General features: G+C 34.9%; 1 protein-coding gene across 1 annotated transcript in view; it reads right to left on the bottom strand.

The window, feature by feature from the left end:
• Nucleotides 1-15,038: 15,038 nt before the first annotated feature.
• The window catches only part of LOC149805903 (17-beta-hydroxysteroid dehydrogenase type 6-like), an 87,394-nt gene continuing 79,216 nt past the window's right edge, over nt 15,039-23,216 (bottom strand). Inside the window, exon 5 of the mRNA XM_089950665.1 lies at nt 15,039-18,078. Within this exon, the coding sequence (XP_089806791.1) occupies nt 17,721-18,078 (358 nt within the window). The 3' untranslated portion in view covers nt 15,039-17,720. The remainder of the gene's footprint in view (nt 18,079-23,216) is intronic.

The following is a 23,216-nucleotide window of genomic DNA, read 5'->3' on the forward strand; positions in this document are numbered from 1 at the left end:
GATGGCATTTTTCGTCCGTTACTCGTTCGTTTGTAGCTCTACTGGCCTTGACGCCAGGGCTTATGCCATGGTCTGTTGTCCATTGACCATCCGTCTGTTAACTTTCTGATGTCAACACTCTTCTACGTTCCATTCTTAGCCAAATTTGGCCACTCTTTATATGGACGAAAGCTCGGACGAGTTATAAAATAAAACACCAATATTGGATAATAAGCTTCAGAGTTATGGCCCTTGACTAAATGAAACATTCTATAAATTGTATTGTCAACACTCTAGCACATTCATATCGCATCTGATCATTACCAAACTTGGATAGTCTTAACACTGATGACAGCTCGAATGAGCTCGAAAGACACTAATATTGGATAATAAACATCAGGGCCCCGTTTTATAAAAGAACTTAGGACAATTTTGATCACAAGTCAATTTTTAAACTACTTTACTGCTAATTACGCTTTACAAATAAACGTGCTTTCATTTTATTTTCTGATGCATAAGCTATTTCTGCACTACCTGTATAAATCATTACCTACAGTGAATGCTTGGGTGGATCACATTGTATGATTATAAAATTAAACGATCAAATCATCTGAAGATATTTATTTAAAAGTAAGGAGGGGGAGCTGAGTCAAGGGAACGTTTCGCTGAGGAGCAATCTGTTCTACTGCTTCTCTTGTTTTTTTTTTTTAAATCTGGTAACCCATTTTTAATGAAACTAATCAATATCAACAAGGATCAAGATGACATCAAACTGCTACTTAAAACAAAATTAGACAAAACGAATTCGCCCTTTCATGAACATAAAAAATAATTTCCCCTAATTCACCTGCTGGCCTACTTTTTAAGTGACAATGGATTTCTAGTTTATTTGAAGAAACAATGCCATAACAACAATGTTATTTCTGGCCAGACTTGAACAGAATCTGTTTTTTTAATAAAAAAAAATGCCCCATATAATGCTACAAATAAGAATTTCTAAAGTAGTAAATGGGAACATAACTTTCGTCGATATAAAAGGATATTGCACGTTCATACACGCTGAGTTCGTTATTAAGTAACGTTTCTTTGTTTATTATATGTTATTGTAAGTTGCTGATAACTTTGGTAAAGACTGAATGAGAATGACATTTCCCTTTTGAGTACAGGATAAAAACGGCAATCTTAAACAAATGAAATGTCAATATGCTTGTGTATATAGTTAGTAACAGCAGCCTATATTAATGTATTCATTTAAAGTTATATTCAAGTCTGATTAAGATTGGCTTAAACATCAAAACACTATGGTGGACAAAAGGATAGGTATTTCAAAAAGGTGCACAACTCTTGCAAGCTTGACCAATATTGCTAATCCAAGAAGTAACCGAAGTGTTCGGGAAATAACTTGCTGCCAAGCTTGGTTAAGATTGGTCGAAAATTAAACACAAAATAAACTCTCACAATTTCGAACAAAGTTTAACAATTCTGGTTAATATAAACGGATATTGCTGGTTAAATACAGCAACCGAGGGATTGTTGAAACAAAATGTCTTCAAGTTTGTTTAATTAAGAGTGTAAGTATAATGAAACGCTTAAGGTGCACACAAGTTAATAGGACTGACGGACGGACAAAAGACCATATTGAGCAACTCTCCTGACCAGTTGAGGAATGGTACAGTACACACCCGTCTCAGTCACGATGTCAGTAACATGTTTATTCGAATACACCAACCGGTTAGTGTTACGGCCCGGACACGATGGCGCTGAAAGTTGCGCACGACACATCGTCTCGATATACATAATTTTTGTACCCATTATAATTCGAAGAAATACAGTCTGGACACGGCTTATTATCTTAAGTTATTTTGTTTTTCAAGCACACTGTTTGAAATGCTCAGTTTAAACACATTTACTTGACATCGATTGCGAAACAAGAAGTTCTTACAACTTACTTAAATCACTCTAGCTGGCTTCATGAGTAGAACCAGTACTAAGCAACGTGGATTAATTATCTTGCTCAAGTATAAATAATAATGCTATGTCGAGGATCAAACCCATGACAACTCGTTCTGGAGCCCGAAGTTCTACCACTGGACCGCACATTCCAGTCCTCAATACTTGTTTGCTTTTATATAAATTTTATTTCAGATATCTTCATTGGTTGTGGAGATATTGATGTTGGAATGCAGCAGATGTAATGCATTTATATAACTAAAACTGAGAATAAGTTCTGAGGTGATTTTTCGGAATGACGTTCACTTCCTTAAGCTATTGTCTTTCCAGACTTTATACAAATATAAACCGATGTGCCAGTCACCTAAACGACATCAAAATAGACGCCGCCGTCTGCGCCACCTCTGCACAGACATTGCCATTTCGTATGCATATTTCAGACACTAGGTCATGAACAGGGGTCTTTTTTTTATCTGTGAGAGGTCACAGTATTGTAGGCTTTCATGAAAACGTCAAATTTCTGTAGCACGAATTATGACCGGAAGGGGCGGGGCACTACTTTCTAAAGTGGAATTACCGAAGGTCGATTTACTTCATTACACAGGCAAGCTAACCACTGAGCCACCGTGACTTCTACAATTACTAGTTGAAAAGGTCCACATTTGACCTGTTTCTCCTTTGCCCCAGAGCTTAAGTGTCGTAATTGTTTTCTTTGCTATTATTTTTCTTTACTTGCAAACTTTTATTCCTCTTGGCCGGAAAAAAGTAATATCACTAGCACAGTGCGGAACTCTGGTTCAATACAGAGTTCATATTTACCCATCTTCATCAATGTTTATCTTACAAAATTTAGTTAAGCAAAAGCTTCAAAGAATTTCCCACCCACCCCACATCTCCTCCAAGTACAGGAACATGCTGCGTGAAAAATGCTACAAAACTGAATATATTTCCGTCTTCCCAGCACGTCAATATTTATCGTGTTTGGAAAAGATGTTATTGATAATAGCTAAGTATATAATTAACGTTATCACCAACACAGTTAAAATCTCGCTTATTTGTTCCATTAACTTAGTTCCACAGCTAGCCAAAAGTGTTTTTTGTTGTTTTCATTTTAGCACAAAGTTTATCTTGTTTACTTTTTTCTGCCATTTGTATCAAAGCCCATGAAATGCTTGCAACAGCTGCCACTCAAGAAGCTAAACGTCTGCGCAGTATATAACCTAATCCTAGTTCTATCTGCACAGTTTCTATTAAAAATATTGGAGTTCTGCCAGTGAAGAGAGAGGCTAACACAAAAACACGTTTAAAATATTAGTAGTATCAGACATTCATTCCTGTGAAAATATCCATCTTCTGCAGACCAAGGCAAAGCCATTGCTCCTTAATAAATAATTTATGAATAATTATAATGCTGATCCTCTTACTGCTGCTGCTGCTGATGATGATGATGATTACGAATATGATAATCCGGTAGATATTAACAAAATCTGTTATAAATAATTTTATTATATATTTTATAATGAGATATGGTAACATGAGAGAGAAAAATCACCTTTGGGACTACTTTTCTTTTGCATCCAGGCAATATATCTGCCATTACACGTGTTATTGAAATCATTTCGTTTTCGTCTTCTTCCCCACCCTCCTATCTCACATCAAGATGAACATATCTTAAAATGTTTCCACACTGTAGACGCCCCATTACTTAGGTACTGTTTATGTAATCGAGACGGAGGTGCGAAAATCGAAATATCTAACAACAAACTCCGAACACCGAAGAGTAAAATTCGAATATAAAGCTTCATTTAAACATTTGTTTTCCACACGAATCATGGAAATTTTTAGTGATTGAACGCATGTGACCTTTTGTTATTCTATATTAGGTAGACTGCGGTATACTATTTGGATCCACCAAGTCATTTTTCAGTAGACTGCCGGCCGCAAAAACATACTTGTACAAAAGTTTTGGACAATTTCACAATGACAAGAAGCTAACAAGTTAGTGACATAACTGAAATTCTCGCTTGAAATAACTGAAATGGGATAGTGAACATTTATTTTCATTGCTTGGCATACTCTGTTTTATTTTGTTATCCTCCTAAGTATAATAAATGCTCTCGCAGAGAGAGAGAGAGAGAGAGAGAGGTAATTTGGCACTGCATTTTACATATATTTGCTTGTGTATTTTAAAACTATATATTTAATGTTTAAAATAACTGAACAAACTTATGCATGTGTGGATCCTGCCAGCAATAAAACAACTTTAATGCGCCCCAGGTAATACATCTGTTACCAAAGCAATGACTGAAATCGAATATGTAACAGTTTGTAATATGTAGAAAATATATTTTTATATAATCTTGATGGTTATAGTTGTACTTAAATGTGTGCAATAAACGACTTGAGTTTTGGGTACGAAATGGCCATATCATTGTGTACGAAACGACTCTTACTTTGGGTACGAAACGACTCATTTGGGTACGGAACGACTTCGGTACGGAAGGACCTGCTTCGATGTTTCTATAGTGCCTCAACTCCAACAATATTCATTGTATCAATTCGCGCAAGAAATGTATTAACAAAAACTCTCATCATTTTCGTTTGAAGGTTGTCAATAATTTCACCATATCACAACTTGACGCATTATGTATACAAGCTAGATTTGCACAAGTCGATGTCCTAAAATTATTGTAAAATTTTGGAACTTCCTTTTTATGCAGTAATGAAGTTGTCGATCTTAGAGGCGAAGAATTGAGAAAAATATCCATGCAAAGCGTCGAATTTTGCCTTACAATATATAATGAAAGAAAATCTACTCTTTTCTAATTAGATGTAAAGAAATATTTTACTCGTGACGTGGAAACATGCATTACACAGTGTTTACCATTTCATTTCGTGAAATATTTTCTAATATATAGTACAATATACGTATATGTCCCCTGTATATTTAGCATATTCTCATGACTAAGACATGGAAAGAGAAAGAAGAAAAAACACGGAAGTAAGAGAAAATGAAAGAAACGGAAGGAAAGCGGTGATGCCATACACATATGAGATGCTAAAGGACAGTAGTTAAAATTATAAGAAAAAATGAAAGATAACTAACTTCCTATTTGAAGATAGATAGATACCAATGCGCTTTAAACATAATTATCTTGAAGCTTTTCTAAACATCTAAGTTATATCTCATCAAATATTAGAAGGAATGTATGCCAATCTCAAGCTGGTGGACAGTGGCGCATCAGTCCATCCAATTGTGGTGGACAGTGGCGCATCAGTCCATCCGATTGTGATGGACAGTGGCGCATCAGTCCATCCGATTGTGGTGGACAGTGGCGCATCAGTCCATCCGATTGTGGTGGACAGTGGCGCATCAGTCCATCCGATTGTGGTGGACAGTGGCGCATCAGTCCATTCGATTGCCCACAACAGAGAAAGATGAGCAACGCCCATGCCTTGTTTTGGCAGCGCAGATATCATGAAAATATTCTTTCTGGATTGGTCTTCATTCCATTTTTGGCAAAAAAGTAAATCAGAGCTTCGTTTTGACCCTGCAGCACATCCTTAACGTAAGTAATATCTACATCTTTGCAAGGCAGAGTATTGTCAACATCATAGTTGTACACTGTTGCCTGTTGGACAATGCAAACTATATAATTTATGAAAATATTCAATAGCAAAGGCCCAATAACATTACTGCTGCCAAATGAATGCCTTAGATTCATTAGGAATGGATTATCTCCATGCACTCGTTTTCAAGAGTGCGACACCAATCCACAAGGAGACAAAGCAGTGCGACACCCATATCCAGATCGTCATGAAGATTAATATTGATGTATGATTTGTTTCAAAATGCTCATTCAGTTGAGGCGCAATTTTCTTTTCGTAAATTTTTATATAAAAGGAGGAAGTCTGACAGATCTATAATTTTTTTGACAAAGAGAAGGGAAGGATAATTTTTCTTCTTTGTAGGAGAGACCTGTGCTTGATTGAGAGGGTTTGAAAAACATATTGGAAGAAGGTAGTGTTAATCAGCTTGGCCACGCAGATTCGTCATATTATACCATTTGTACAGGGACATTCTTGATTCCAGATGTATTTTGTTGTTGTAGCTTCTTTTTAGAATCTACACAAAGGATTTATTTTTACTGAGTCTTTGAATACTCAACAAAATGAGAATTATATTATTTTGGAGATCTGGCTTTAGTCGAGACAGTATGGGTTGGTACTTGCAGGTAAGGCTATAGATGCTTTAATTATCTGACCCCCGTTCACGATACTCAGTTGCGGATGAATCATAGTTCTCTATTCTGATTTATATTGTGAAGTCCTTCACTTCAGTTAATTATTTTGATTTTACCGTGTAAATTACTAAATACATGTACTTACACAGGTGATGCTGGCATACATTGTATAATCTACAATGAACTATCATATATCGCTTGTAAGGCGCTAAAATGTGTTTCAGTATAACAACATTCTATACAAATAAATAAATAAATAATATATATATATATATATATATATATATATATATATATATATATATATATATATATATATATATATATACTATAACATGAATAAAATACATTTATAAATTATCATAGAATTGTTTTCACATAATAAAATGAAAAAATGTAATTAAAAATATTCTATACTCAATAGAAGAAAAAAACACTTTTAAAAAACTGAAAGTCAAACCGTCATTTTGAGCTGTTTTGAAGAGATCGCGACGTTCATGCACTGCTATTAGTACCGTACTGCCATTTTTTAAATTAATTTTTCTTTCATTCTTTTTCTCCATATCTAGGATCTGTCACAGTCCTTACAACATATCCGGGCTACTACTTTCATACAGTCGATAACAACTTAAAGCAAATAAAAATTCTCTACTTGATCAAATACGAGCAATCGGTCAAACTGTCACTTGAGAAGACGATAAACCGCTAGTCACTTTTTGTTACCGTATATGGTTGTTGTAGAGGTGCCTTGGGTGGTGTGGTTGATTGGCGGATTGTACCTTCTTACAAGGTGTCCGCTTTATTCGGTTCTTGTTATCTAGGAGATGCTCGCCCTCGGTGTTATTGCCCGGATCGAGTAAATATTAATATAAAGTGTGAAACTTATAGGTGAAATAAATAGAGATCGGAGCAGATATGTAGAACAGAATGACAACAGCGCCCGTACATGAAAAAACAACAACAATTTAATCAATTACGTAAACAACTGCGATAATACATTACATCAGGAAGATACATTTCTTTTTGAAATAAATCTTTCACCGAATTTCAAACACAAATATATTTATATAAATAGCCGATCTGTTTTAAATGATAGCATTGGTACATCATAGAATCGAGTGAACAATAGAAGTCGTTGCCTTGTAAAACTTCATAACCTGCTGATTTTCCAGTCCACTCCAACTTCACTGTGGTTGTTCCTCTAGGTCCTTTCGCTTTTTCCTTCTCCAACCTCCCTACTGTCTCGCCTCTTTTCGGCCCTCAAACTTCGTGTGGGTAGGTGGATGCATAAGTACGTAGATACTCGGATCAGCAGGTGCGTGGATACGTCAGTGGAGCTATTTCCTCTTTCAAAATAAACAGAGAAGCAACTCAAATCTTCTGTCAGTTGTCCTACTGGGAATAGATCATTACTCCCCTCTCGTTATGTCAGATATCGAAATATCGGAATTCAAACAGATACCAAATGCTATCTGCTCAAGCTAAAAATGCAGACCGTAAACAGACACAGTTTCATAAGATTAATGTACTTTCTAACGGCTATTCCATCCTGACTCCCATTAACATCGCACGAGACATAACAGTTCCGTTCTCGTTTCTATTACACAAATGAATGAATGAAATTCATTACATGAATAAACTTCGTTATTTTTAGCGAATACACACATTCGAGTCTTTAGCATATACGAAATCATCTAAGATCGGTGAATTCAAACGATTCTCGTAACTCATATCAACTAAAGTAATGCACAAAATTCTTAGATTCCTATAACAATCAAAACGACAAATTCAAACAATTCGTCAAACTTATATAAAGAAGATCATTGTACGAATTCAGATAGATAAACTCAACACATTTATACTTATATCAAGAAAATTGATCAACGAATTTAAACAAATAATTCATGCAAATATAAGCAATTAAATTCAAGCAAATCATTATATTGGAATCAACGAATTACATGAGACTGACGCAAATACATAGTGCTTTCGAGCTTTGTTCGCTTCTACCGCCAGAATTGTGTCCGTTGACCTCCCAGACATCCGGTCCGTTTGACAACTGTGTTACGAGAGAATTTCTTCTAAATTCAATCTTGGAGTCCCTTATATTTTCACTCTTGCAGGAAAAATGCAGACTGACTAGATTTTTCTATGAGGACAGTTTTAAAGACCAAGAAATTTCGTGTGGGAACCAAGCTCCTTATTTAGCGTAACCAATCAGGATTAAATATATATACCGCCTTTTATAACAAGAAAACAAAATTGCGGTCAGCCTGACTTCTAGATTTCCAACAACTGATTCTGGAAAAACTCAACTCTGACAGTTCCGATATAAAATCGAAGTTAACCTTCCCTTTTCTAGTCTGTCTGTCGGTTAAATAAACGAAAGCTTAATTAAGAATAACTTCCTCTCCCGACACAGACATTATAAATCATTGGAATATAGCGATTGAACAATCACCTGTCCCCACAAGTCTAATTGTTCTCTGGCCCAAATTAATGTGCTCTTTATAGACTGACAGAAATTTGCATCCTTACAGTTGACAACATCTGATCAGTAAAGCACAATAAAATTTACTTTCGTGTCAACACTGTTTACCTAGATGATGGTAGGGGTGGGGTGTACCTAGTTGACTTAAAAAGATGTTGAAGGAAACCTTTTACCCGTAATTACGGTAGTAATAAGAAAATGGGTAAGCATCCATGGAAGAAGACGTAGCACAAACAATTAATGTATTTATCATTTTAAAGTATTTTGTATGTAATGTATCCTTAAAATTTAATATTTACAAACACAATAAACATGTTTTAAAAAGAAAATTAAACAATTTATGCAGGATTTTCAAAGATATGGTCAGTTTAATAAAACTAAAGACTCCAATTTGATATATTTTAATTTGAAATAATTCAAAGAATATTCATTACTGTTCATACTGGAAAAGAACTGAAACATTACACGAGGACAGATGTATTTTTTGTACAAGTGAGAACGAAAGCATTGAATTTCTCTCTAGCATTGTCACATTACTTTCAATTTTTTTTATAATAACATTATTGGTGAAAACCCATGTTGATATTAGGAACATGTTCAAGAAAACAATTGCTTATAAACAGATTGTTCAAACTCAGTGAATATCGTGTTTTTATTCTCAAGGTGTAAAGCTGCATTTATTTACTCAGCTAAAGTTGGATCAGCAACAACCAATGTTTACCATGTTGGAATAAGTGTTTTTCCAGTAAAAAAAACCACACACACACACATGCTGAAAACTTTTTGCATACAGTGGGATAGTTATGGACACAATTCTTCTGCATTGAAAAAAAATGAATTTCTGATATGCAAGCAACTTTGACCCCTCTCCTTTCCAAAGGACTTAACAGCTGGGCCATAACTTGAAAACTCAGAAACCCACCATGAAACATTATATGTGCCACACAAACAATGAATCAAATAAAGAGTTACAATATGCTCCAATCTGGGATCCAACCTGCACTGTGAGGAATCGTATCCATCAGATAGCTCTCATGTACTGACAACTCCTTCACATCAGTACAAAGACAAGGAAAAAAACAAGGTCGAAGAAAAGGGCTCGAGGTTTATGGGAATCAATGGCTAGGAAAAAGGAAAATAACTGTCAGATAAACACATTAACTCAATGAACCAACAATTACAAACTTATATAATTACTTCTCCTTGACTTTGTCTATGTAGTGTTTGAGTCTTATTAAATTACACACATTGAAACAGCATTTATATACTTCTTCTTGATTTATTCTATGTAGCATCTGGGGCTTATTAAATGTACACACTTGTAAAACAGCATTTACATAGTTCTTCTTGATTTATTCTATGTAGCATCTGGGTCTTATTAAATACACACTTGTAAAACAGCATTTACATAGTTCTTCTTGCCTTTTTCTAAGTTCTTCTTGATTTATTCTATGTAGCATTTGGGTCTTATTAAATTACAAACCATCAAAACAGCATTTACATACTTCTTGATTTGGTCTATGTAGCATCTGGGTCTTATTAAGTGTTACACACTTTGAAACAGCATTTACAGTTTTCTTTGACTTTGTCTATGTAGCATTTGGGTCCTATTAAATCACACACTTTGAAACAGCATTTACACACTTCTCTTTGACTTTGTCTATGTAGCATTTGGGTCTTATTAAATCACACACTTTGAAACAGCATTTACACACTTCTCTTTGACCTTGTCTATGTAGCATTTGGGTCTTTTTAAATCACACACTTTGAAACAGCATTACACACTTCTCTTTGACTTTCTCTATGTAGCATTTGGGTCTTATTAAATCACACACTTTGAAACAGCATTTACACACTTCTCTTTGACCTTGTCTATGTAGCATTTGGGTCTTTTTAAATCACACACTTTGAAACAGCATTACACACTTCTCTTTGACTTTGTCTATGTAGCATTTGGGTCTTTTTAAATCACACACTTTGAAACAGCATTACACACTTCTCTTTGACCTTGTCTATGTAGCATTTGGGTCTTTTTAAATCACACACTTTGAAACAGCATTATACACTTCTCTTTGACTTTGTCTGTGTAGCATTTCGGTCTTTTTAAATCACACACTTTGAAACAGCATTTACACACTTCTCTTTGACTTTGTCTATGTAGCATTTGGGTCTTTTTAAATCACACACTTTGAAACAGCATTTACACACTTCTCTTTGACTTTGTCAGTGTAGCATTCGGGTCTTATTAAATCACACACTTTGAAACAGCATTTACACACTTCTCTTTGACTTTGTCTATGTAGCATTTGGGTCTTTTTAAATCACACACTTTGAAACAGCATTTACACACTTCTCTTTGACTTTCTCTATGTAGCATTTGGGTCTTATTAAATCACACACTTTGAAACAGCATTACACACTTCTCTTTGACTTTGTCTATGTAGCATTTGGGTCTTTTTAAATCACACACTTTGAAACAGCATTACACACTTCTCTTTGACTTTGTCTATGTAGCATTTGGGTCTTATTAAATCACACACTTTGAAACAGCATTTACACACTTCTCTCTAACTTTGTCTATGTAGCATTTGGGTCCTATTAAATTACAAACCATCAAAACAGCATTTACATACTTCTTGATTTGGTCTATGTAGCATCTGGGTCTTATTAAGTGTTACACACTTTGAAACAGCATTTACAGTTTTCTTTGACTTTGTCTATGTAGCATTTGGGTCTTATTAAATCACACACTTTGAAACAGCATTTACACACTTCTCTTTGACCTTGTCTATGTAGCATTTGGGTCTTTTTAAATCACACACTTTGAAACAGCATTACACACTTCTCTTTGACCTTGTCTATGTAGCATTTGGGTCTTTTTAAATCACACACTTTGAAACAGCATTTACACAATTCTCTTTGACCTTGTCTATGTAGCATTTGGGTCTTTTTAAATCACACACTTTGAAACAGCATTGACACAATTCTCTTTGTCTTTGTCTATGTAGCATTTGGGTCTTATTAAATCACACTTTGAAACAGCATTACACACTTCTCTTTGACTTTGTCTATGTAGCATTTGGGTCTTTTTAAATCACACACTTTGAAACAGCATTTACACAATTCTCTTTGACTTTGTCTATGTAGCATTTGGGTCTTATTAAATCACACACTTTGAAACAGCATTTACACACTTCTCTTTGACCTTGTCTATGTAGCATTTGGGTCTTTTTAAATCACACACTTTGAAACAGCATTACACACTTCTCTTTGACTTTCTCTATGTAGCATTTGGGTCTTATTAAATCACACACTTTGAAACAGCATTTACACACTTCTCTTTGACTTTGTCTATGTAGCATTTGGGTCTTTTTAAATCACACACTTTGAAACAGCATTTACACACTTCTCTTTGACTTTGTCTATGTAGCGTTTGGGTCTTATTAAATCACACACTTTGAAACAGCATTTACGCACTTCTCTTTGATATGTAGCGTTTGGGTCTTATTAAACCACACTTTGAAACAGCATTTACACACTTCTCTTTGACTTTGTCTATGTAGCATTTGGGTCTTATTAAATCACACACTTTGAAACAGCATTACACACTTCTCTTTGACTTTGTCTATGTAGCGTTTAGGTCTTACTAAATCACACACTTTGAAACAGCATTACACACTTCTCTTTGACTTTTGTCTATGTAGCATTTGGGTCTTATTAAATCACACACTTTGAAACAGCATTTACACACTTCTCTTTGACTTTTTCTATGTAGCATTTGGGTCTTTTTAAATCACACACTTTGAAACAGCATTACACACTTCTCTTTGACTTTGTCTGTGTAGCATTTGTGTCTTATTAAATCACACACTTTGAAACAGCATTTACACACTTCTCTTTGACTTTGTCTATGTAGCATTTGGGTCTTTTTAAATCACACACTTTGAAACAGCATTTACACACTTCTCTTTGACTTTTTCTATGTAGCATTTGGGTCTTATTAAATCACACACTTTGAAACAGCATTACACACTTCTCTTTGACTTTGTCTATGTAGCATTTGGGTCTTTTTAAATCACACACTTTGAAACAGCATTACACACTTCTCTTTGACTTTGTCTATGTAGCATTTGGGTCTTATTAAATCACACACTTTGAAACAGCATTTACACACTTCTCTCTAACTTTGTCTATGTAGCATTTGGGTCCTATTAAATTACAAACCATCAAAACAGCATTTACATACTTCTTGATTTGGTCTATGTAGCATCTGGGTCTTATTAAGTGTTACACACTTTGAAACAGCATTTACAGTTTTCTTTGACTTTGTCTATGTAGCATTTGGGTCTTATTAAATCACACACTTTGAAACAGCATTTACACACTTCTCTTTGACCTTGTCTATGTAGCATTTGGGTCTTTTTAAATCACACACTTTGAAACAGCATTACACACTTCTCTTTGACCTTGTCTATGTAGCATTTGGGTCTTTTTAAATCACACACTTTGAAACAGCATTTACACAATTCTCTTTGACCTTGTCTATGTAGCATTTGGGTCTTTTTAAATCACACACTTTGAAACAGCATTTACACAATTCTCTTTGTCTTTGTCTATGTAGCATTTGGGTCTTATTAAATCACACTTTGAAACAGCATTACACACTTCTCTTTGACTTTGTCTATGTAGCATTTGGGTCTTTTTAAATCACACACTTTGAAACAGCATTTACACAATTCTCTTTGACTTTGTCTGTGTAGCATTTGGGTCTTATTAAATCACACACTTTGAAACAGCATTTACACACTTCTCTTTGACCTTGTCTATGTAGCATTTGGGTCTTTTTAAATCACACACTTTGAAACAGCATTACACACTTCTCTTTGACTTTGTCTATGTAGCATTTGGGTCTTTTTAAATCACACACTTTGAAACAGCATTTACACACTTCTCTTTGACTTTGTCTATGTAGCGTTTGGGTCTTATTAAATCACACACTTTGAAACAGCATTTACGCACTTCTCTTTGACTTTGTCTATGTAGCGTTTGGGTCTTATTAAACCACACTTTGAAACAGCATTTACACACTTCTCTTTGACTTTGTCTATGTAGCATTTGGGTCTTATTAAATCACACACTTTGAAACAGCATTACACACTTCTCTTTGACCTTGTCTATGTAGCGTTTGGGTCTTACTAAATCACACACTTTGAAACAGCATTACACACTTCTCTTTGACTTTGTCTATGTAGCATTTGGGTCTTATTAAATCACACACTTTGAAACAGCATTTACACACTTCTCTTTGACTTTTTCTATGTAGCATTTGGGTCTTTTTAAATCACACACTTTGAAACAGCATTACACACTTCTCTTTGACTTTGTCTGTGTAGCATTTGGGTCTTATTAAATCACACACTTTGAAACAGCATTTACACACTTCTCTTTGACTTTGTCTATGTAGCATTTGGGTCTTTTTAAATCACACACTTTGAAACAGCATTTACACACTTCTCTTTGACTTTCTCTATGTAGCATTTGGGTCTTATGAATTTAACACCATCAAAACAGCACTTACATACTTCATGATTTGGTCTATGTAGCATTTGGGTCTTATTAAACTACACACCATCAAAACAGCACTTACATACTTCTCTTTGACTTTGTCTATGTAGCATTTGGGTCTTATTAAATCACACACTTTGAAACAGCATTTGCACACTTCTCTTTGACCTTGTCTATGTAGCCTTTGGGTCATATTAAATCACAAACTTTGAAACAGCATTTACACACTTCTCTTTGACTTTAGTCTATGTAGCATTTGGGTCTTATGAAATTAACACCATCAAAACAACACTTACATACTTCATGATTTGGTCTATGTAGCAATTGGGTCTTATTAAATTACACACCATCAAAACAACACTTACATACTTCATGATTTGGTCTATGTAGCATTTGGGTCTTATGAAATTACACACCATCAAAACAGCACTTACATACTTCTTGATTTGGTCTATGTAGCATTTGGGTCTTATTAAACTACACACCATCAAAACAGCATTTACATATTTCACTATTGACACTGTTTATGTAGCATTTGAGTCTTATTAAATTTCACACTTTCAAATAAAATTGCAATCGATTGTTATGCATGTTATAATTAATAAATACATTAAATATGTATAAAAAAGTCTTTAATTCTTATAAAGAAAGATAGTTGTGTTATCAAAGGAGAAATATATACACTTCAGGAGGCACTCCTATGCTTACAATCTTTATTTTATCCTTAAGGAAAGCCTTCATCTGATACTCAAGAGAGAGTTAGAGTGACAGGAAAAATGATTCTGAAGCGTTACAAAAAAAATAAACACTTACATCACTTCAGTTTATTTTTTTGTAAAATTAAAACAAAATATTACAATGAATAAGGTTGATATGGCACAATCAATTAGATTCAATATCACTATGTTTAAATGACAAAGTGACAATTTACTACGAGAGAAATGCTTTGGCATAAACTGATACTGAAACAGTACCAACCAAATAAATTCAGTCTTCGAACACATGTAAACTTCATGAAATGGTTAATATGTTATATAAAAACCATGGGTATAAAATAAAATATTTATTGAATGAAATACATGTAAATATATCAGTTTGCACTTCATTGGGTTTTAGCAGTGTCATTTAACCAATGAAAATAACACCATAACTGCACTAAATATTAACATCCACTTTTATTATGTCTTTAATGTAAAAAACACTTATTGCCAAAAATAGTTTAATCAATTCATTTTAATACAAAAGCACTGTAAACTCTAAACGGCAAATTATCATACCACTGTGTGGTAAACAGTATAATTCTTTTGTCTTTAAGCCTTTTTCATTGGTGTGTTATTTGATTTTTTTAATCAATATGTATTATCTTATGTCTTAAAAACATGCAGTCCACAAAATTTGTCAAGATAAAAGGTAAAGAACTCAAGTTATTTTGTAGAAACCATTTTCTTCTTTGTCTCGGTGACAATGACCTTGGATCTATTGATCCTTTAAATCCCAACATAATTACATGTCTTCCTTGTTTCAAATGCAGTCTGGTCAGAGAAGATGATTAAAAACTTGTGATATCATGGGGAATCCATTACTGTTTTAGAGTCGCTTCACATTTTAACTTTTTTACTCCAAAATCAACAGGTATGTGGTTACAAATGTCTTTCTTTCAGTTCCTGTGATCTTGACCTTCAAACTGATTTGACCTGAAATTGATAGGTTTCCTCCTTGTCCCAAGTGCAAGATACTTTTAAGCATTGTAACAGCAGATGGTGAAGAACTCTAGCTGTTGTGTGGAAATGAAACAAGGAACAAAAAGATGGATGTACGGATAACCTAGATTGCTATGAAAGGGGAGTGTACTGAAATTGCCACAACTGGATCATGTCTCAAATGTCAGATTTGAATTAATTCTGACACCCACCTTCCATTGGAAGTAATGCAAAGATTGCTATATAGTGCTGTCACACATATACTGAAGGTACGAGTCAGAGTTGCATCCCATAATTCATAGATGTGTCAATATTTGCCCAGATGTATGACTTATGATACCATGCATTTCTGTAATGGGCTAAAATATTTCTTGTAGGTGCAATATAAGAACATTGCTCATCCCATTATGGTTTGTATAAACAAAATAGCCATGTGAAAAATGTCTCATTCTCTCCAATTCCCATCCCCAAAACAGTAACTAGTGCAAGTGGAGTACCAACATAAAATTTTTCAAGTTCACGTCCAATGAGATTAACCTTTGATCTGTTGATTGCAGGTTTCATAGAGAACTGCTCTAGCTCGAATGTAATGTAACTAAAAACAACAAAACAATTGGTTGCTGGAAACTTGAGGACAGTAGACTTGTTATCTGGGATTATAAGTTTTTCTCCATTGACATTGACCTTGACCTCTGGGACCAAGAATCAGCAAGGAGGTGCCTCTGCATAAGTTTAGATTTCCTTATGAAATATAATGAAAAGTAGATACAAGAAATGGCATATCAAGCGAAAACAAAACAAAAAAAGAAACTACAGTATTAGATGCAGTGTTCTTAAACTTTCACAGTTCAGCTCTGTCCCTGTCCAAGTACAGTCTAGTTATGAAGATTTGCTGAAAGTAGTCTGAGGAAATTTGACATTTCAACAGAAAGGAAAATATATTTTCAGTTATCATGACCCTGACCTTGAACCCAGCAGCCCCCAATCTGAAAGGATTCTTCCTCTATCCACATGTAAGGCACATGTGAGGTTTGAATAACAAAAGACTGAAGCAAACAAAACTTCTGTTGGGAAAACCACATTCCTCACGTACTGCAAAATGGTGTGACAAGGAAACCATGTGATCTTAAGTTTGGTGCAATTATGATCTTGAATGCAGATGAAACAGTCTGAATAAAAATGACTAGTTCATAACTTTCATTTGTTATTTCCACAAAAATTTTTTTTAGTGCCAGCCAACTATTTCGTGAAGTAATATCATATCTGATTGAATATTCTTATTGAATATTCTTGAAGGTAACATATGTGTATATAATACCCACCAACTGATGCATATTCACTCCAAGTTGCTTTTGCCCCCAAATGCTGGGACAGGATCTTCGCATTTTGAAGTATTTTGTCAGGTATTTCCAAACTAGACCAAAAAAATAATAAAAGAAAAATGACAAATGGATCAAATCACATTCTTAAATATATGAAACTTGATACCTATAAAGTTATATTTTTGTTTTGGTTAGACAACAAACTGCTTCATCTGCATTCTTGATCCCACTCACGTATTTGGTGATGCATGAGAGAGACTGATGGCAGTGTAATTGGCATTTAACTGTGAATACTTAGAATTGAAGTGTCAATATCTTAGTCACCGGGGTTAATGTTATCATTTATACAAAAACTCCAACACGGAAAACACCAACATTTGAGTCATGTTCCAAACAGCAAGAATCATTTTAGAAATGGTTTGATTGCAATATCTGTGTAGAACAGATCACACTCCAGAATTCAGTGATATTAATTGTGATTCATCTGACTGCTATTCATTCGATTTAATGATGGTTTCTTTTTTGGCATATATACATTGAAGAGTTTGTCAGTCACACTTGATGGCAGATAGGTCAATATTGTGACCCTGATGTTGGATAGCCAGTATGGAACATAACGACTCTTTGGATTCTCGTTAGTGACAGCATCCAGCATCAGCTCGATGACCTCATTTACATTGGGACGAGCTCGCTTCATCTGTTCTGTGATATTCTTCAAGAAAGCATCAAAGTACTCCTCTCCATACACATCTTTCACTTCAGTTGGGGTTTCGCTCCAGGACTTCCTGTTCATGTTAATCAAGTAGTCTGTTTCTGAGATCGGGGTCCTACAACAAAAACCAAGAAAATTACAAGCACATCGACATAAAAAATTAGCAGGAAAAAACAAGGAGTGTGATTGCACATATCTCGTGAATCTTCCACAAGGAAGTAAGAAGCCTTAAACATGAGTCCCTCTATGGGATTGATGCTAATCTGGATAAAAGGAAGTTCCAGAAATTCAAGAAAGACCATATCTTTCTTTTTACTGTCATGTGTTGAAATAGTATCTGATATTTTTCAGCGATAGTAAGATTTTCAAATTAACTGCTTTGATACAGATATTTGATGTCAACTTCACACCATTTTGATTTAAAACAAAATAGATATTTGTAAAAGTCTTTTTGTGAAACCACTATGTCATAATGATAACCCATTCAGTGGGAGTAATGACAACAAGCTCTTTAAGACAGTCATTATAGCAGCCATTTGGATGTAACTGACACCACTTTCATTTAGGACCAAGTGTGTATCATAAGAAGTTTACTGGTGAAAACCCCTGTTGATGTAATCATCCATTTGGAGAGGAGTAGAAATATCAATTTTTTCAAGATATGACTTTCCATTCACTGTTAGCAATAGCCAGATTTTCAAGATGGATGTGGCAGTCATACTGGAAGGCACTGTTTTTATTTAAGAGCAGCTGGACAGCATAACAAGTCTTCTGGTGAAAACTCCATGTTATTAGTACTTCCTGTTCAAGTAGAGTTGTGGTAACAAGATTTGTAAGATGGCTACCATGGTAGCCATATTGGAAGTCAGACTGGCATCATTTTTATTTAGGACCAGTCAGGCATCATAAGAAGTTTTTAGTGAAAACCAATGCTGGTTTGACCATCCAACCAGGAAGAGTATCGATACCAAGATTTCCAAGATGGCTGTCCTGGCCAGCCACATTGGATGTCAGATCAGCTGTGTTGGCCATATTGGTTGTCCGAGCAGCACTATTTTCATTTGTGATCAACTGGACAATGAGACGAATGTGCATACAAGGTTTCAAGGCAATCCTCCAAGTAGTTCAGGAGGTGTAGTGATATCAAACGTGTGCAAATAGATGGATGGACGAACAGTGGTCAACAGACCATCCAATAATCTCTTTTGGTCTATGACCAGTAGAACTAAATAATTTCACTGATCAAACACAACATGTATGAATATTATTACTAAGAGTTGTAAAAATGATAAAATATCATAAATAAAAGAAAGCAAATGAAGACTGTAAAACCTCCAAGCTTTCAAAACTGTTGACGTGATCATTCTGTGATTTGGAATGACTTTCTTCTTAAACTGTTTTGTCACCTCTAAATTTTTTAACTACATATTTGAATAGACACTAAATAACAATAGTTGTTACAACGTTGGCCAGTGTGAAAAGGCATCGATTACAAAGCATCCATTTGTAATAACAACAGCTGTTACTACCTTGGTCAGTGGGAAAATGCATCGATTACAAAGCATCCATCTGTAATAACAGTTGTTATATCCTTGGCCAATGGCAAAAGGCATTGATTACAAAGCATCCATCTGTAATAACAACAGTTGTTATATCCTTGGCCAATGGCAAAAGGCATTGATTACAAAGCATCCATCTGTAATAACAACAGCTGTTATATCCTTGGCAAATGGCAAAAGGCATTGATTACAAAGCATCCATCTGTAATAACAACAGTTGTTATATCCTTGGCAAATGGCAAATGGCATCGATTACAAAGTATCCATGCCACACTTATTAGCATTATTTTCAGTTTCGTGTTATGTACAGTTTTCAATGTCATGCTTTTATCCTTTCTCTGTTGATATTTCTCTTACAATTTATGTTTCAAATTTTATCAAACATGCACCACATGCTGATAGAAGTAATCCAATCCTAAACGATAAAAGCCTAGTAAAGTAAATAGTTCAACTTTATCTCGCACAATGTTAAAATCTGTCTGCAATTTGTTTACATTATCATTCGGTAGAATTTACTCACTGGATATGTTACCAGTAGTATTACAGGATCAGAAAATGATTTTGACATTTTTTGCTGATCTCGAATTTACGAGTGTTTTCACAATTTACTTTTCATCCATTTCTTCCAACACACAGTCAGTTCAAACTATGCCATTTTCCCCTGTATATTCCATTTGCTGTAATAATTTTATATTACTGTTTATATTACCCCTCTTCATTGTTTCTTTCACTCTTATTTTATCTTCTGAAGAAAAATTCTTCAAGTACAATTTTGAATTAATTTAAATAGTTAAAGATTTAAAAGGTTTTGGCTAAACTATTGGAAATCTTGTTTGCGATGAAGATGAACGTGAGGACCAAACTCATGATGCAATAATTGATGCACCATTGACTGATCATTTATGTAATGGTAGATTTGAAACTTCTCATCCATAACAAAATCTTCAAACAATATTAACAATAAATTAATTGATAAAACAAAGTCTTCATATCAATGAATTTTTAAAAAATATATACATGTATCTGAAACTAATTCTATTTCATCACCACTCGTCATCATTGACACATCGTCAGACATGATCTGGCTGAATGCTAAATTTATTACAAATTATGTTAAATTGTTTCAGATCAATAATATTGTATACTGGATTACAAGCTTGATAACTAAATAATGCTATCGAGCATTCAGAAAATAGTTTTCGTATCCGAGCCTGTATATTGACTTTACTATCTCTGGTAAACTTTCAGCTTATAAATGCCAATATATCACATCCAGGTGTAGCCACTCAAGCTACAAATTTAACTGATTATGCCAATAAGATATATCACATCCAGGTGTAGCCACTCAAGCTACAAATTTAACTGATTATGCCAATAAGATATATCACATCCAGGTGTAGCCACTCAAGCTACAAATTTAACTGATTATGCCAATAAGATATATCACATCCAGCTGTAGCCAATCAAGCTACAAATTTAACTGATTATGCCAATAAGATATATCACATCCAGGTGTAGCCACTCAAGCTACAAATTTAATTGATTATGTCAATATGATCTATCGCACCCAGCTGTAGCAACTCAAGCTACAAATTTAACAATTATGCCCATAAGAGGTATCGCATCCAGCTGTGGCAACTCAAGCTACAAATTTAACGATTATGCCCATAAGAGGTATCGCACCCAGCTGTAACCACTCAAACTACAAATTTAATGATTATGCCCATAAGAGGTATCGCACCCAGCTGTAGCCACGTAAGTTACACATTTAACTAATATGTTCATAAGAGGTATTGCACCCAGCTGTAGCCACTCAAGCTACAAATTTAAAGATTATGCCCATAAGAGGTATCGCATCAAGCTGTAGCCACTCAAGCTACACATTTAACGATTATGCCCATAAGAGATATCGCATTCGGAAATAAAAATCGTTCACCGTCACCAATGCCTCACTCACTGATTACTGATGCAGTAGGATAAAAATGAAAAAGCATGTATACTGAACTTTTCTGTGCATTTTTTCTACGCAGAAACGCGGGAAACGGCCTATTCCTTACGAGTGCATTCCGACACGGTACTCCCCAATGAACCTCTAGGCACTTTCTCAGTCTGAGTATTCAATTATTACACCAGCTGTTGTTCACTTTTCGGTATGCTGTTCATACACTGGAAAACTGCACGTCCAACTGCAAGGCAGCTTTCAAATTATCTGCTGCACAGCAAATCTTTGATCAGTTAATTCAACCAAAAAATCACATGGAGCTAAATTAGAACTGTATGGAGGGTGTGGCAAAGTTTTGATGTCCGCCTGTTAGTTGCGATGGAGCAGATGGATGTCTCAGATACCAGTGAGCTGACAGGTTGTTCCACAACATTTGGCAACACTTTGGAGGCATGAAAATGTCCAGTGACACTTGTAGAGTCAGGCACATGTGCATGGATGACGGGGCCTTTTGCGTCGAACAATAATGTGTATAAAGATTTCTCGATATGCCGACTACGTCCAGCGATTTGTGGTCACTGCTAAATTTCCCCGATTAAAGACTATTTTCACTTGAATCGGGCTCAGAAAAGTAAATCCGTGTTTCATCACCTGTGACAGACAAACTCGTTCAAACAATCTCATCACTCTTTTCATATTTGGCGGGTTGCTGTTTGGCGATTTCATCCTGAGTCTGTTTTTGATCTGCCGTTAACAAATGCAGGGACCATATTGTACACATCTTTTTGAGCTCAAATGATTCTTCGATATGTTAAAAAATACCTGAGGAATTAATGCCTGTGATAAAAGAAAACTACTGTACTGTGTATCAAGCATCGTCATCATTGCCCCATTCTCAGCAACCACATCCCGCTCAACAATCGCCACAATGGTCTTTTATAACATGAGTCATCTTTTCATGATTCGCGAACAGCTATAAAACCATAAAACCAACTCAGAATGGTAGAATATGACAGAATACTGCATCCGTAAATTTAAACCAAGTTGGCCTTTATATCAGTCAGAGAGTACTTCAATTATATCAGTCAGAGAGTACTTCAATTACATCAGTCTGAGAGTACTTCAATTATATCGGTCAGAGAGTACTTCAAGAGTTCCCAATTTTTCAGTATGCTCTTTGCACAGAAGCAGAAATGTTTTTCTTATGTTACTTCACACACATATACATAAATGAAAATCATTGTTATAGAACCTTATTCTGTTTATCGATCGGAATTGCATTTATTGACAGGTTCAATGAAACAAAAAAGGTTATAACCAAATATTAATAAACTTTCAAATACCACTCGTATATCATAATACTTTTATATTCTATGACTGACATATTAATTGCGGTGTCAGTTATGAGTAGGCACGCAGCAAGATTGTAATCTTGTCAGTTATAGATTCTAAATCTAGAAAATCATACAGTAGAAAATAGTGCATGTATGTTAATTTCAGTAATATATTTCTCAGTGTAGAAAATATTGTTAATTTTTTTTGTAATCTTACTAACTTACACAGCTATGTTTTAAGATAAAAACGTTGTGTTCTAGGCTTAACGCCATTTTCAGCGCAATATAGCCAACACATGTCGGCCAGAGGAAGAACTCTAGAAAAGTCCGGTAAGAACCACCGACCTACGGAAAGCTAATGGTAAACTTCCTCATTTACCGATAATTGCCGAGCCTGATATTCGAACCCACGAAGAAA

Source organism: Sinohyriopsis cumingii, chromosome 2 (assembly GCF_028554795.1).
Source record: "Sinohyriopsis cumingii isolate HCF-2022 chromosome 2, ASM2855479v2, whole genome shotgun sequence".
Lineage (NCBI taxonomy): Eukaryota > Metazoa > Mollusca > Bivalvia > Unionida > Unionidae > Sinohyriopsis > Sinohyriopsis cumingii.